This window comes from Aulonocara stuartgranti (genome assembly GCF_965226115.1).
Source record: "Aulonocara stuartgranti genome assembly, chromosome: 6".
NCBI lineage: Eukaryota > Metazoa > Chordata > Actinopteri > Cichliformes > Cichlidae > Aulonocara > Aulonocara stuartgranti.
The window spans coordinates 17,714,800-17,731,287 of NC_138944.1; the positions used below are offsets into that span (position 1 = coordinate 17,714,800).

General features: G+C 40.7%; 1 protein-coding gene across 1 annotated transcript; it reads left to right on the forward strand.

The window, feature by feature from the left end:
• Positions 1-1,463: 1,463 nt before the first annotated feature.
• Positions 1,464-8,331, forward strand: pane1 (proliferation associated nuclear element). The gene is made up of 6 exons (XM_082537329.1): positions 1,464-1,649; positions 3,962-4,038; positions 4,500-4,598; positions 5,472-5,551; positions 5,804-5,895; positions 8,053-8,331. The coding sequence occupies exons 1-6, from the start codon at positions 1,593-1,595 to the stop codon at positions 8,200-8,202; spliced, it is 555 nt and encodes a 184-aa protein (XP_082393455.1). The 5' UTR covers positions 1,464-1,592; the 3' UTR covers positions 8,203-8,331.
• Positions 8,332-16,488: the final 8,157 nt, after the last annotated feature.

Consider the following 16,488-nt stretch of genomic DNA (forward strand, 5'->3'; position numbering starts at 1 on the left):
TTTCACTGATGATTTAGACTGCCATCTAGGGTTTACAGAGAATGGTCTGAAAAAGAGAAAATATCCAGTAAGTTGATGTTCTCTGGTTGGAAATGTTGTCTTGATACTAGATGTGAGAGGAGAACGGCTGATAGGAAGGCGCCAATAACTCAAATAACTTGTAACAACCAAGTTATGGAGGAGCTCATCTCTGAATTTGCAGTACGTTGAACCTTGAAGCAGATTGGCTGTGGCAGCAAAAGACCACACCCCACCCCACTCCTGTCAGCTAATAACAGGAAACTGGCTGCAATTTGCAGGAGAAACCATAAGATTGTAAAAATGTTGACTTCTCTAATGATTCTCATTTTCTGCTGTGAGATGTGGGTGGTAGGGTTGGAATTGGGCTTAAAACATGAAAGCATTGATCTAGTCTTGACCATATGAAAGGTTCAGGATGCTGAGACTTGGGTGTTGTAATGGGGATATTTTCTTGGCACACCTGACCATCTGAACGTTGTTTAAACACCACATACTGAGTATTGCTGCTCAATTACACAGATTATTTTATGACCACAGTGTACCCGGCTTCTGATGGATATTTCAAATGGCCTCCACAGTCACCATCTGGCAAATTTGCAACAACTTTGTGATGATTTTCTGTTAATATGAATCAAAATCTGAGGAATCTTTCTGGCACTTTGTTGAATCTAGGCCTTGATGACTTAAGGCAGTTCTGTGGGCAAAAGAGGGTCCAGCCTGGTGCTAGCAAGATTTACCTAATAAAGTTGCCAGTGATTATGCGGTAATGGTTATTAGAGGACAAAACATAATCATGCCTATGGATTCATGTAACACTGAGTATGAATCCATACAACTTCACACTCACCATGTCTAAACATTTACCTGGTGCTGTTTGTAAAGATGGATGCCCTAGCTCCACTTCCTCATGCAAAAGTGAAGCCAAATTTTTCAGGTAACAGGAGCTGCTTTTGGTGGTGGAAAAGATAGCAGGAAGACGTTGGAAAAGTCTGAGCTTTACAGTTTTGATCTTTTCCGCAGGTTGTACTTAGACTGAAGGGTTTAAAGTAAGATATCAAAATATGAATAACTATGTAGATATATATTTAAAAATGTACACATTACAGGTATGGAAGGTACACGTTTCTCTTTCTGTCATGACGTTGCGTCCCGGGTACATCAAGTTATGAGGAAATTAAAATCAGAGTGAGAACTACATAAAATGCAAAAAACAAGGTATCGTCTTCACTAAAACATTCATATACTGTTGCTGAATCAAAGCATGCTGTATATTCTCTTTGTTGTAAATACCTATATATTGTATATACGTATATATACTGTCAAGTTCCCGTTTATATGGGATGAATGTATGAATAGTAACCAGTTGTATAGTAACCGATCTAATCTGAATGTGAGGTAGGTCCACGCTTGCCAAAGGTGCATGACTCCCGGCGGCCTGTAGGTGGCAGAAGAAAACAGCCAATGAAGATTGGTATACGTCATGACGCCAGACGCATGTTTGGAAAAGAAGCGCGAGAGAAAGAAATGTTCGCCCCGGGTTTGTTTACAAAACTTTATCAAGTTTAGCGAGGATGTCGTTGTTGAAGCCTTTTAGTAAACTCCCTGGTCTGAACACAGCGAACATCTTGGTGAGTTGTTCACTTTAAGAAATAAATTTTTAAAAAGAAAAGGCAAATATCGAGCTGTGTGCTGTGACTGTAGCTGTTTTCAGGACGAGCTAACGGCTGACTGGATGTGTTTTTTTATTGGGAGATATCTGGTCGTAAATATCCCAGATATATGGTCGTCAGCTTGGACTAGTAAAATCACTTAAAGACAAATATGACTGTATCAGGAAGAGGTTTTTACACAGTCTAGCAGCTGTTTGGCGTCGTCGGTGTTGTGTGGATAAATCTTGACTTTTCTGTAGATCTACCTAACAAACACTATCTCAACGTTTTTATAATACTTTTATTCTATAATAGCTCTATAACACCCACAACCAGAGGCGTTTCCAATTCAGTCCGAAGGAGGGTGGGATCCCAAGCCCAGATAAAAGGGGAGGGTTGTGTCAGGAAGCGTGCAAAATCTTGCCAACCCAAACAAACATGCGGGTCATCAAGAATGATCTTTCCATACCGGGATGACAGCGACTGCCTGTGGTGCTGGTGGAAATCGTGCTACTGTAAGACAAAGGAAAAGGAAAGGCGTGTTTAGAGACAGCAAGAAGGAAGGAAAGGCGTGAGAAGGACTTAAGGAAAAGAAGGATTGTGGATGTGCACAGGGTTGGTGTGACAGGGAGGATGCTAAGGATAGTGTGAGATGAGGGCGATGATCTGCTGTGGTGACCCCTGAAGTGAGCAGCAGAAGAACTAGAGGCAGGATTTTTTTGTTGTTATTTGTTTCAGGGGGAACCTTCAGAATATTTTCTCTTAAGTAAATACTAGGGGCAGGTGATATATAACCTCAAAATTCTATCGCAATATTTCAAGGAAATTTATAATAACGATATTGTTACAATATTGAAAAAAGTACTGAACAATATTTTTTTTTTACTGCAGGCAAAAGATTTGTTAGCGCAAACAAATATGAAGGGTATCTTACATCCACCTGGCAGACTACCTGGTTCAAGGTGTGAATCCATTGCCAGCAGCAACATAGAGTAATAGTGACACACAGCAGAAGTCAAATGTAAGCTCAAAAGTAGCCTAGGTAGTGTTTTCCCCGGAAATTTTAAGCAAACAAAACATTCCAACAACAGTTAAACTAAAATAACCCTTACAACACTGTCACATAAATAAAAATATATTCTCTCTGGAATATTGCATTTTATGCAGTTGCATAAACCTGTACTTTACCGCTAATTTCCATCCAACACGTGCTCTTTGTGTCATATGGAGTGCAGTGCTCCAGCGATGCCCTTGTTTAAAAGTGGTCACACTTCACCAGCTGTTAGTATCTCCTCCTTGCGCACCTACATATCCCGGTTGTCCTCAATGGTGTGTTTGTGCCTGAAGAAACAATGTTGTAGCTTCCATCTTCAGCTAGAATAGTTTTTGTGCATATTTGGCAAATCATTGTGCTTTTATTTTGTAGTATCTTTCACTAGGCCTTCACTAGAGGCATACATCTTGTTGTCCACATTAGGGAGGATAAACCCATGACATCACTATATCAGTGAGATTTTTTTATATCATATGAAAATTTGTATTATAACAGACGATTTGATACACCACATTCCCAATAAATACAGAGGAGAATATTGCAGAAACATTGAGTATGGTTTTCAGGCTGTTGCAGCAGCACACGTGCTATTAAAAATGGCACGACACAGGAGATGAAATATTTTTATACTGAAAATTGTTAAATTCATTAAATTCATTTTCTTTAACCACTTTAACCAACCCATCACTCCACTGTTATGTGTCTTTAAATACATTAAAATATTTTGTGGGGCTTTGCACATACCCCTTGCCACAACTCTAACAAAATGCAAAGAATCCATTCATATTTTCCAAAATAGAGCGTTTGCTTCCATTTTAGGGTTCAGGGCTGCTTCAGGAGGTCAGATGATTATTCTTAACGGGCTTTAAGTATTTGTCCTTGCAGCAGCTGAAAACAGATGTTGGAAAAATTGCTAATGTCTGGCCAGTAGGTGGTGCAGAGGGTGGTCCTTTTATTTTCCATAGCCTCTCACTGTAACCACAGTCAAATTAGATCACAGTCTGTATAAATTAATATTTTTCAGAATGTTTTATTGCATTGTAATTTATGATTTTATCATCATAAATCTCTATATGAGCAAAAGCCGCTGTAAAAAAAAAGAAAGTGGCAACATCTTTGAACTGTGACTGCGAAATGTTTCTTCTGACAGGTTTAAGAGATTTTTTTTTAACCTGTGTGATGGTGTAAAGTGGGATCATCAGGTTTTGTGCTGACTGGTAGTTTTTGTTTCCTGCAGCTGGTGGAGAGTGAGGAGCAATTTCAGCAGAGTTTAGCAGATGTTCTGGTGGAGGAGACCAGTGTCACTGTGAACGTGTGAGTAAAGCTCGCTTCATCCTGCAAACTGCTGAAGTCTGCTATCTGTCAGGGGAAAGTGGCTGCAGCACACAAATGGAAACCGAGTCTGCCATCCTCACAACGAAACAAGATTTGTTTTCTACCATCAGTCGCATTTATGTTTAAACAGTATGACTGTAAACGTTTATTTAGTAACAAAATATTTTTCATAATCAACAACAAACAAGTAGTTATGTACTTGGGAAAAGGACTTTTGTACTACTCAGACTGCAACGTCATAACAGGTTTCCAGCTGGTAATGTAATGTTGACTTTATGATTAAATAATTGTGAAATTCTGACTGGGGAACTCGTACGTGATGCTGCACTGTTATTCTGCAGCTGCAGCAAATTACTCAGTTATGCAATGACTTTGATGTGTGAAGACCACCTGAGGTGGGTAAGAGTCCCATGATTGTCATCGCTCTTTGTACTTAACAGGAGACTAGCTAAGAGCCTTCCTTTGCCCATGGAGAATGATGAGAGCCGTCCCAGAATAGACTTGGTTGTGTTCATCATCAACCTAACTTCAGAGCTCAGGTAACTTTCAAATCCATCCGTCGATTTTCAGCTTATCCATTTCATGGTTGCGAGGGTGCTGGAGCCAATCCCAGCTGTCATGGGGTACACCCTCACCGGTGTGTTATAGGGCAAACACAGAGAGACAAAGAGCCATTCACACTCACACTTACCTAAGCCAGGACTGTGGGAAGAAGTCGGTGCAAACTCCACAGTCCGCGGAGGCCTGATCCAGGGGTACCCTCCTTTTGTCTGATTTCAGTGAGTGTCTATTGAAAAGGAACCTGGACTTGTTCCTAGTCACCAAGATGAAAAAATACATACATGTCCAGATGCAATTTGTTGTACTGGCCACCTGAATACACAGGTTCTGCTTCATATAACAGCTTTGTTTTTGTGTTGTTCTTACTTAATTGTTACCAGAGTGAGATGTCATTTTTAAACCACACAAATTGCCCCAAACCAGCCCAGAGACTTTATTTTTCTAGTGTGTTCTGGGACTGCCCTGGGGCCTCCTTCCAGCAGGACTTGCCCAAAACGCCTCATCTAGGAGGTGCCCAGGTGGTTTACCTGATCACCATGGTGTTGATGATCACAATGATTCACTCTGACTATCAACAGCTCGTTCTGGTTCCACTCAGTCCTCTTCAATACAAGATCTCCAGTACTTAAAACTCCGCCTTACTTGAAGCGTCACCTTCACCCAAACTGTGAGCACTAAACCTCAGATTCTGAGGTTTCATGAAGGAGAAACTTGATGTCATCATGCAGAAACGAGATCCCGATGCCTCTGACATACGTTGTCCAAAATATTTTATATTTTAAGTTAAAAACAAGTTCAAAGATGATATGATGTAGCACTGCTTCATTCTGTTTTGTTTTATTTTGTTGTAGTTTGCAGTCAGCAGAAGCGTCCCTGAAATATTTGGACCCGGGATATTTCCTTGGAAAAGTTTGCTTCATGGTTACGAATGGTAGGGCAACAGTTAAAATCCTTTTATGTGTTTTTCTTTTTGTCTTGTTTTGTTTTATGTTTTGTTTTTTCCCCAGTCCCTTGATTCACAGGAAGAAGGGAAAAAAATAAGCTGAGATTAAATCAAGGAGAAATTGTCTACCACTGTTTACATTTTACTTCACCGTTGAACACCACCCACAACACATATTGTTGTACTTTCAGGCTTTTTTGTGTCTGACCAGCTGACCTTTTATGCTTCTCTTTCTTGTAGCTCGGAACGCTTCCGCCCCCGCTGAGCGCCTGGATGCTGTCAGGAAGCTGGCTGCGTCGCTCCACTGTCCCCTGTTGTTTGCGGAGAATCAGGTTTGTAGCAGTCTGGGTCACAAACACTGAAGATGTTTTAAGTCATATGTGAAATCCAAATCTAGCCCTTCACACATTTTAATCTGAATGTATGTCAGTATACAGTGGGGCAAAAAAGTATTTAGTCAGCCACCGATTGTGCAAGTTCCCCCACCTAAAATGATGACAGAGGTCAGTAATTTGCACCAGAGGTACACTTCAACTGTGAGAGACAGAATGTGAAAAAAAATCCATGAATCCACATGGTAGGATTTGTAAAGAATTTATTTGTAAATCAGGGTGGAAAATAAGTATTTGGTCAATAACAAAAATACAACTCAATACTTTGTAACATAACCTTTGTTGGCAATAACAGAGGTCAAACGTTTACTATAGGTCTTTACCAGGTTTGCACACACAGTAGCTGGTATTTTGGCCCATTCCTCCATGCAGATCTTCTCGAGAGCAGTGATGTTTTGGGGCTGTCGCCGAGCAACACGGACTTTCAACTCCCGCCACAGATTTTCTATGGGGTTGAGGTCTGGAGACTGGCTAGGCCACTCCAGGACTTTCAAATGCTTCTTACGGAGCCACTCCTTTGTTGCCCGGGCGGTGTGTTTTGGATCATTGTCATGTTGGAAGACCCAGCCTCGTTTCATCTTCAAAGTTCTCACTGATGGAAGGAGGTTTTGGCTCAAAATCTCACGATACATGGCCCCATTCATTCTGTCCTTAACACGGATCAGTCGTCCTGTCCCCTTGGCAGAAAAACAGCCCCATAGCATGATGTTTCCACCCCCATGCGTCACAGTAGGTATGGTGTTCTTGGGATGCAACTCAGTATTCTTCTTCCTCCAAACACGACGAGTTGAGTTTATACCAAAAAGTTCTACTTTGGTTTCATCTGACCACATGACATTCTCCCAATCCTCTGCTGTATCATCCATGTGCTCTCTGGCAAACTTCAGACGGGCCTGGACATGCACTGGCTTCAGCAGCGGAACACGTCTGGCACTGCGGGATTTGATTCCCTGCCGTTGTAGTGTGTTACTGATGGTGACCTTTGTTACTTTGGTCCCAGCTCTCTGCAGGTCATTCACCAGGTCCCCCCGTGTGGTTCTGGGATCTTTGCTCACCGTTCTCATGATCATTTTGACCCCACGGGATGAGATCTTGCGTGGAGCCCCAGATTGAGGGAGATTATCAGTGGTCTTGTATGTCTTCCATTTTCTGATGATTGCTCCCACAGTTGATTTTTTTCACACCAAGCTGCTTGCCTATTGTAGATTCACTCTTCCCAGTCTGGTGCAGGTCTACAATACTTTTCCTGGTGTCCTTCGAAAGCTCTTTGGTCTTGGCCATGGCGGCGTTTGGAGTCTGACTGTTTGAGGCTGTGGACAGGTGTCTTTTATACAGATGATGAGTTCAAACAGGTGCCATTCATACAGGTAACGAGTGGGGGACAGAAAAGCTTCTTACAGAAGACGTTACAGGTCTGTGAGAGCCAGAGATTTTCCTTGTTTGAGGTGACCAAATACTTATTTTCCACCCTAATTTACGAATAAATTCTTTACAAATCCTACCATGTGAATTCATGGATTTTTTTTTTCACATTCTGTCTCTCACAGTTGAAGTGTACCTCTGGTGCAAATTACTGACCTCTGTCATCATTTTAAGTGGGGGAACTTGCACAATCGGTGGCTGACTAAATACTTTTTTGCCCCACTGTATGTTCTCAGTAAAGTTTTGCCTTGCACACTGTTGCATGTTGTGTTTCTTGAACACATTTCTTGTTGAAATGTATGCAGAACAAAATTACAGATTTGTTATCTTTGCATAAGGATTTATTTGGCTTTATTAAACATCCAGTACTTGTTGTAGTCATCGTTTTCAGGCTTGTGAAACAGCTTCTGGCTGTTTGTCTCTTTTTCTTTTTTTCCTTCAGCAGTATGGCTAAGCAACTTTTTTGTTGACTGATTCATAAAGCTGAAGTTGCACAGAGGGAAAAGCCTGAAATTGAACTCAGAAGGGAAAGCTGTTTGTGTGCGTGTTGTGTAGCTCAGCATCGCTGTAGTTTAGAGGGTTCTGCGCTGTTGTTGACAATAAAACATCAAATGTAATTTTTGTGTCTTTGCGTTTCCTAAAAAGCCATCCTGTGTAATCTTTCCTTCCCTACAGACTCCAGATGGAGTGGCCAGTGCTACAGAGAGGCTGCTGACTATTCTCAAGGTGGCCGCCGGCCTCGTTCCCATTGCCACTGCTCTCTACGTGTCTAACCTGACTCGGTGCACGCTTCCCCTGGACATCGATCAGCCGAGCTTTGATTAGGTCCTCTGATTGATTCCTTTAAAGTGATAACTTCCTCTACTTTATCGTGTTTATATTTATTTGTAGAAGTTGTTAATGTCGACAATTACACGTCTTCTTTTTCAAATAAATGTTACCAGGTGTATTTAATTCTGATCCATTACATTATGTTTTACATGAACAGTGCTGTGAAAAACACTCCAAGTACACCCTACAATTCAATATCGTAGAACCACCTTGGCAGCAGGAACTAATTGCTTTTGATATGACTTTATCAACGTGTCACATCGTTGTGGACGACTTTCAGCCCACTCGTCTTTACAACGTTGTGACACTTCACTGAAGTTTGCGGCATTTGTTTACAGCAGCTCTCTTAAAGTCCCGCCACAGCATGTCATTTCGGGTTGAGATCTGGACTTTGACTGGACCATTGCAACAGCTTGATTCTTTTCCAGACATTCTGTTGTAAATTTGCTACTGTCCACGACCCACTTCCAGCCAAGCTTTAGTTGTCAAACAGATGGCATCACATTTGACTCGACTTGATGTTCAAGGAAGTTCATGGTCAACTCAATGACTGCAAGATTCCAGGTTCCAAATCATCGCCCCTCCTCCACAGTGCTGATTTGCTGCGTTTGGATTTCTCCCTCCATGGTGCTGGTGCTGTGCATTATTGCCTAACATCTCTACTTTGGTGTCATCTGTCCAAAGAACGTTGGTTGTGGTTTGTTCAGATGGAACTTTGCAAACCTAAACTGTGCAGCAAACTATGCTTATTCACCCTATTTCTAATTGTACCTTAACATTTAACATGCTAACTGAGGTCTGTAGAGTCTGAGATGTAGATGAGTTTTTGTTAATTTTTTTCTGACCTTGGGTTGAATTTGCTGGGTTGTCCAATCCTGGGAAGATTGTTGTTAACAAACGAGGGGCGATCGTGGCTCAAGAGTTGGGAGTTCGCCTTGTAATCGGAAGATTGCCGGTTCGAGCCCCGGCTTGGACAGTCTCGGTCGTTGTGTCCTTGGGCAAGATACTTCACCCATTGCCTACTGGTGGTGGTCAGAGGGCCCGGTGGCGCCAGTGTCCGGCAGCCTCGCCTCTGTCAGTGCGCCCCAGGGTGGCTGTGGCTACAATGTAGCTTGCCATCACCAGTGTGTGAATGGGTGGATGACTGGATATGTAAAACGCTTTGGGGTCCTTAGGGACTAGTAAAGCGCTATATAAATACAGGCCATTTACCATTTTACCATTTAACAAACAGCTGATTACTCCAAATCTGCTTTTATAGTGGTGGTCACACTTGTTTATGATTATTAATCAAGTGCACTCATTTGGCTGCAAATTCCCCGTGATTCAGCACAGTTTTTCAGAGTTTTTCAGAGTACAAGATCCTGGGAAAACTTTTTCTGGTTCATGACCGTATATGAAGCAGTAAGTGTTAAAGGGTTGAACATAATTAAAAAAATTTCCATGTAAATACACTTCAGTGGGCTTTATATGATTGTTTGGAGTTTCATTACATTAATACCATGTTTTTATTTAGGTTCTCAAAAAAAGTTGTGAACTGGAGGCAAAATTTGAATCTTTCCAGTGCACAAATAAATCAAACTAAAAATAAATAATGAATAAAATAGTCCAACAGTTTTAAATCAAGTAAAATCCACATCTCGTTTCTTCATATTTTGCTACAAATATGGCAAATAGGTGTAAATACAGAAAAAAAGTCAAACAGAGTTTAAATCATTCTAACTGGTTTTAAAGTCAGTATTTGGTATGACCATCTTTATTCTCCAAGACAGCCTGAACTCTCTTAGGCAAGCTTTCTTGTAATTTCTTGAATTAACAAAAAGTTGATTGTGTTCATCTGGATATAGCGTTTTCAGCGGGAGAAACATTTCATCACTCATCCAAGTGACTTCTTCTGCACGCTACGTCCATGAACAGAGTCAACGTTGTTTAGATTTCTTACCTGGTTGGTTGAGCATGCATCAAGACATGTCTTCATTCAGGATAATTTTTCTATGTTTCTTGAGGGATGATCAAAGCTCTTCTTTAGATGTTGGCTGCCTTTTGTTCTGGCCTCTATCAGGAGAATCCCACACTGCTTCAGATGCTCTGGGGAGGCCAATCCATGACTGATGGTGTTGTATTGTATTGTTTTGCCAATAAGACAGTTTCCAGATGGTTTTGTATGGTGGATCAAAACCTGATGATACTTTTCTGCTTTACTATCATGTGTTCATAATTCCCAAGACCCCAGCACCACTGGCTGAACGGCAGCTCTAAACCATGTCAGAGCCTCCATACCTACTCCACACGCTCACAATGATTTCTACCAAAAATATCACAACTGGATTGTCACTCCTAAAGACCTGTTGTTGCCGATTTTAGTTTCCTCAAATGTTTTTACCCGTCAGCTATAAAGTGCTGATGAGATATTGTTAGCAGCCTGCTGGGCGGGCAGGCAACATGGACACCCAAGATTGTGAATGTGATAACTCAAGAATGAAGCAATGTAGGACTTTCTAATTGATAATAGACTTAAAATGGGTGTAAGATGCCAATTATTGAAGCAAAAAATACTAGAAAGTCTGACTCCATGCAAGAAAAAACGAGGGGTCTCTATTTTGGAAATAAAAGACTTCCTGGTCACGCCACCATCGAATCCATCCAAGTTACATGGTTTATTAAAATAATCAAATTACAGCGTTTACATTTATGTTAGACTACTTTTAATTAACTGCTTTATCCCACTTACAATGAATTTAAAAAAAAAAATCTTGTTCATGACCTGTGTAGCATGTTAACACTATTGGAAGTAAAAAATAACTTAAACTCCAATTTTGAAAACACAACTTTCTTTTTTTCTTTTTTCTTTTTATAAAGCTCTGACTTGTATTATGAGTCTGTGGTCTGGGAGAGAGTCCTGTAACTCTCTGTCTGCAAAATGCAGTATATAATGACCAATGCTGGGCAATTAATTATATAGTTACTTCTTCAAAAAAGTAACTGAGTTATGCAAACAAAGTTTTTTGCAGCTGTTTACCTAAAAATGCAGCCAAGGCGTTTTTTAAATAAACATTTCAAACTATTTACAGAACAATCAGCTGTTCTGCATCAAATTTGATGCCACACAAATTATTTGTGCCACTCCAAAAAATAATTTCTGTCCACTATGAGATAAAGGAGAACAACAGCCTGATACCTGCAGGCCTGACAACAGGAGATGTATCACTCCTGCAACACCTGTAACATTCAGCAGTCGCCTCATTGTTCTGACACACACAACAAAACTGTTGACTACACACTAACTACACAAGATTCACTCCTAACCCCCCCTCCCTCTCCCTTCCTAAACAACTAAATGCCATGTTGCCATATCATTTTTTTGATTGGTCGACATGGTACATTTTTCCACCAATAGGAAAGAGTGGGGTTTTTTGGTTTTGGCTTTAATCACAGGAGGAGAGTGCTTTCGAGCGTTTTTCTTATAAAACGCCGTTTTTTACCGTTTCAGTAAATATAAACAACGACAGTATTCAGGAAGAAAACCCAACATTGTATAGGTTTTTATCATAACTCTGGTTTTAGTGACCTATCAACACAATTTAAAAACTGGTATAAAGTCCACACTTTTTCCTTCAATTGTTCCGTCTGTCCTGCTCACATCTCCGATGCTTGTCCACGTTGTCATTAAGGTGGCTTCACTCCACATCAGCCACGCCGCTTTGCTTGCTAAAACACCGGTGCACATAAAGACGCTGTCGTAGCCTGTCAACGACGTTAATTAGCTGCGTATATACGAATGTGAATCGCATTATTGGCTGAAATATGGGATGGTGGCATCGTTCTAATCCCGTACGGGAGCAGCCAGTCACTCACTGGCTAACACTGCAAAACAGAATTGTTAAAGTATTCATTTTATTTCAATTCTGCGTTTCTGTGCGCAACGCAGATTTTCTGTGCGCAGAGACCGTGCCAGCAGTGCGCAATTGCGCACGCGCGCAGGGAACATTGCCTTGGACGATATAGAATGATTAAAATAAAGTTTGTTCAGCTTGCAACTAAATGAAGAAAAAACCTGTCGTTTTTATTAGCAGCAACTGTTTGACCTCAGCCCCAGTCAACAGCTGCTCAGACTTCAAAGGGGGTACGAACCAAGGAGAGAGGAGTGTCCTTCACAGGGTGCGACCAATAGCACTGTGCCTGGTATCACATCGGCATGCATGCACCAGCGCGCACACACACTATTAATAGTTAGGTTATCATCACAGCAATTATCTATCACGCAGGTTAGGCAAACACTGTAATGGTGTCAGGCCAGGAACTGGAAGGACAGCGAGGGGTCAGTAGGGCTGGAGAATGTCAGCAATAACACTGATATCTTTGACTCTCATGGCTCTTTCATGCATTTACGTTCTGTATACAGAAAGAAAAATAACCCCCTTTTTTTTGCTTATTGAGAAAAATGTTGGCGCCTAAACTGTGCAGAAGGTCATGAGATGGTGGCAGTGAACTGATGACCTTTTCATTTATGTACTGATGTGTTGTACTTGACGTTTGCTGTGTATTTTAAAGGATTTGTTTTTGGTTTGGCTTACAGTAATTGCACTTTCTATTCTGTTTCTACACAGAAGGTCAAGCCTTGTCCACTGGTTGGCTTTTTCTGTATCTAAGCCCTTTGTCTCTATCAGAGGTAACTTGAGGTTCAGTATCTTGACCACAAATACTTCAAGATGGAGGTTGGAGTGGGCAAGGAACTCACAACTGACCTTCTGATTGGTAGATCCCGTGCTACCTCCTGAGGCTGAGGTAGCTTAGGTACCTCCTGAGCTACAGGTCCCTCATATACAGCTAGGTCCATAAGTATTTTTGGACAATAACACTTTTTTGTTAACTTTGCCTCTAAACACTACCACAATGGGTTTGAAATCAAATAATTATGATGTGATTGAAGTGCAGACTTTCAGCTTTAGTTCAGTGGATTTTAGTCCCCCGTTTACAAAAGCTCAAAAGTAATTTGACAACAGACTTCATGGACATGTGAGGAGTGTTCCCTGATTATTCCATGATACATTAAGCAGATAAAAGATGTGTTTAATTTGTATTTGGTAGATTTTCACTTGAACTATCAATATGAGCTTTAAAGAGATTGATGAGTTGATGCATGTGATGGAGTCAATCATTAGGCCGAAGGAAAAAAACCATCAGAGAGAGCAAAAACTGGTAAGTAGTATGGTGAAGGACAGACACAGCTCATAATCTAAAGCATATGACATCATCTGTCAAACATGGTGGAGGTAATGGTGTGGGCATGTATGACTGCCAGTGGAACCAGGTCACTGGTGTTTATTGGTGATGAAATACAAGATAGAAGTAGCAGGATAAAATGTGAAGTGTACAGGGCTGATTCAGGTCAAACTACTTCACACAAATTGATACGGATCCAAAGCAACCTGCAAAAGCAACCCAAGAATTTCTCAAGGCAAAGAAATGGGATATTTTTCAATGGTCAAGTCAGTCACCTGATCTCAACCCAATAGAGCATGCTTTTCACTTACTGAAAAGAAAACAAACTTTTTGGGGGCAGAAAGACCCACAAACAAGCAGGAACTGAAGGCAGCTGCAGTAATGACCTAGCAGAGCATCTCAAGGGAGGAAAAACAGCATTTAGTGATATCCGGTGGTCATTGACCGCAAAAGATTTTCATCCTTCTTTCAGCTACTCCCTTAAGGGGCTATTTTATTTAAAAAGCAAACAAACAAACAAACAAAAACGCTCATATTTAAAATCATGTTCTTCGGTTACTTTTGAGCTTCTGAAGCTGAGGGACTGTGTATAAAAACGGCTTTAATTCCCAAACTGTTAATGCAACCATTTTGTTAAATCCCTTAAATTAAAGTTGAAGGTCTGCACTTCAATCACATATTGACTGGTTTCAGTTTAAAATCTGTTATGATGGCGGCGAGAGGCAAAACTACAAAAATATTGTCATTGTCCAAGAATTAACTGTTCGTATTTGTTAGCATGTGGAGAGTGGAAGCGGGGTCTAATCTGTGACAGTCAGTGAAGATCTCATTATAGTGCAAATGTTCTCTTGTGTTTGATCACTCAGGACACATGTTCATGTATAAGGACACTGTCATTTGTTTCATCGTGGTCCCAATGGTCCATACTGGTGAACCAAAGTCCAGGAGCCACCTCACCATCATGGTAACCAGTTGTTGTTTATGTTATTGCTTTTCCTACCGTGACGAGGCCTCAAGTCTCGGCTCAGGTGTTGACAGCTGCTATCAACTGAACACGTTTTCCTGTATAAACAAATAACAGTGGTCCGCAAGGTGCAGCTCTCCTTGCACCTTGGTAATAGGTGAAGTCGTGCCAGAAGCCTCCATCCTCCATAAAAGTGAAGCCATAATTAAGGAAAGTGTTTTTGCTGCTCCTTAAATCTGAGAACTGATACTTGACGATTAGTTTGAAAGGAAACAGAAGCCAACTGAGTCAGCAGCAGGGGAAGCATTCATGCAGTCACAGAGTAGAGAATTATGCTGAGCTTGTGGATAACATGCTGAAAGCATATCAGCTAATGAGTGCAGAATGTCACAGACGATGTGATTTTTACATTCTCATCTTGACTTTTTATACCCAGCAAATCTGCTCGACTCAGGGACGAGATTTGATGGGCGACCTCTGTTGGTTCTTAAGTATAGAGACGGGTGTTCAGTACAAACACGCCGTAGCACGCTGACCTGTTTTTCCGACAGAAATATGCTTTAATGCGTCTCTGATATCATCCTCTGGTTTATCTTCAGGATGAGCACATTAAAACAATTATGATGGGAAATAATTAAAATTCCAGACATTGTGTTGATATTGTTCATATCTGAAATCAATGTAAAGTAAAAAAAAAAAAAAGATAACAAGCTGGTGTGAAGTTCACAGCAGCAAACAAAAATATTTTTTTAGACGAGTATAACAGACGGCTAATGACTAATTTTTTTTTTTATGTGTTCATCATTTGCAAACAGCACACTTGAGGATACACGGACTACTGCTCAATCCCTTGTAGGCTTGTACAGCCTGTGGCCGGCTGGACCCTGTGGTTAGCGTTGTCACAGCAGACAGGGTGAGACATCAGAAATGAGGTTTGATGAATCAGTGCAGCCCACCCATCTTCAGCCTGAGCAGCTGCCTGATCTGTCACATCGTAAACACGTGTGTGAAAGTGCAGGGACTTACATAATTCGACTAACGTCCAGTTAATATCATGTTGCTTCACAGGTTCAATTAAAGCTGCAGAACATTTTGGTATTGCACAGTGTATAAAATTAGCAGAAGCGCAGTATGCTTCATGTGTTTTATGGCTATTTGAATCACCTGTGTGACCTATTTTAATGGAAAACTTTTTGTTAAAGCAGGAAAAAGGGGGATCTACTGATCCATGCAACATTAAAATAATCAACATACCTGTTTGTTTATTTTGGTTACAGTTTTGAAAAAAGGATATTTCTAAATTCAATCTTGGAGTTTTTCACATGACAGGATTATATTATCTGACGTAAGTGTGCAAAAACCTGGGAGTGTATCTATTTTCTCTACTGCTTATCCATTTTGGGGATGCAGAGGGCTGGAACCAAACCTGTGTGTCAGGGTGAGAGCCAGGGTGCACCCAGTCCACTGCGTAACACAGAGACACACCTAACATGAATGTCTTTGAACTGTGGATTTTTGTTACCTTCACCAAAGACGTCATGTTTTTGGTAGTGTGTGCGTGTCATTCTGCCTGTAAACACGATAGCATGAACATTTTTGAATGAATTCGGATGAAACTTTGTAGGGCTGTAACAATCCGATCAAATTTCACCCACTGAGGTCTTCAAGGTCACCGTAACGATTTATTGATCAAAAATTGACCAAAAATTTGACTTAGAAGCTATGAAATTTACAAGTGTGGTGTGTATTGTCCACAGATTTAAAATATCATCTCCCATTGGACCTCTGACCTCTCCTTCAAGGTCAACAGATTGATCTGAAGGTCAGAGTGATAATAATATAGAGCCATTTAAAATAACAGGTTTTCAGATTGACAAGAACCTGTTGGCATGGCATAATTTGATTGTGACTTTGTTACGTACCTTATAATAACCGGTCATAACCGTTAAAACAATTTGAATACATTTATAATGTTCCAAACTAAGCTTTTCTTTTTTTTGTAATCTTCTTTGGAAAGTAAAATAAACTGATGATCAAAAAAATTCACCCGATGAAGTGAAATGACTGCTGGACGTGTCCTATATCCACACATA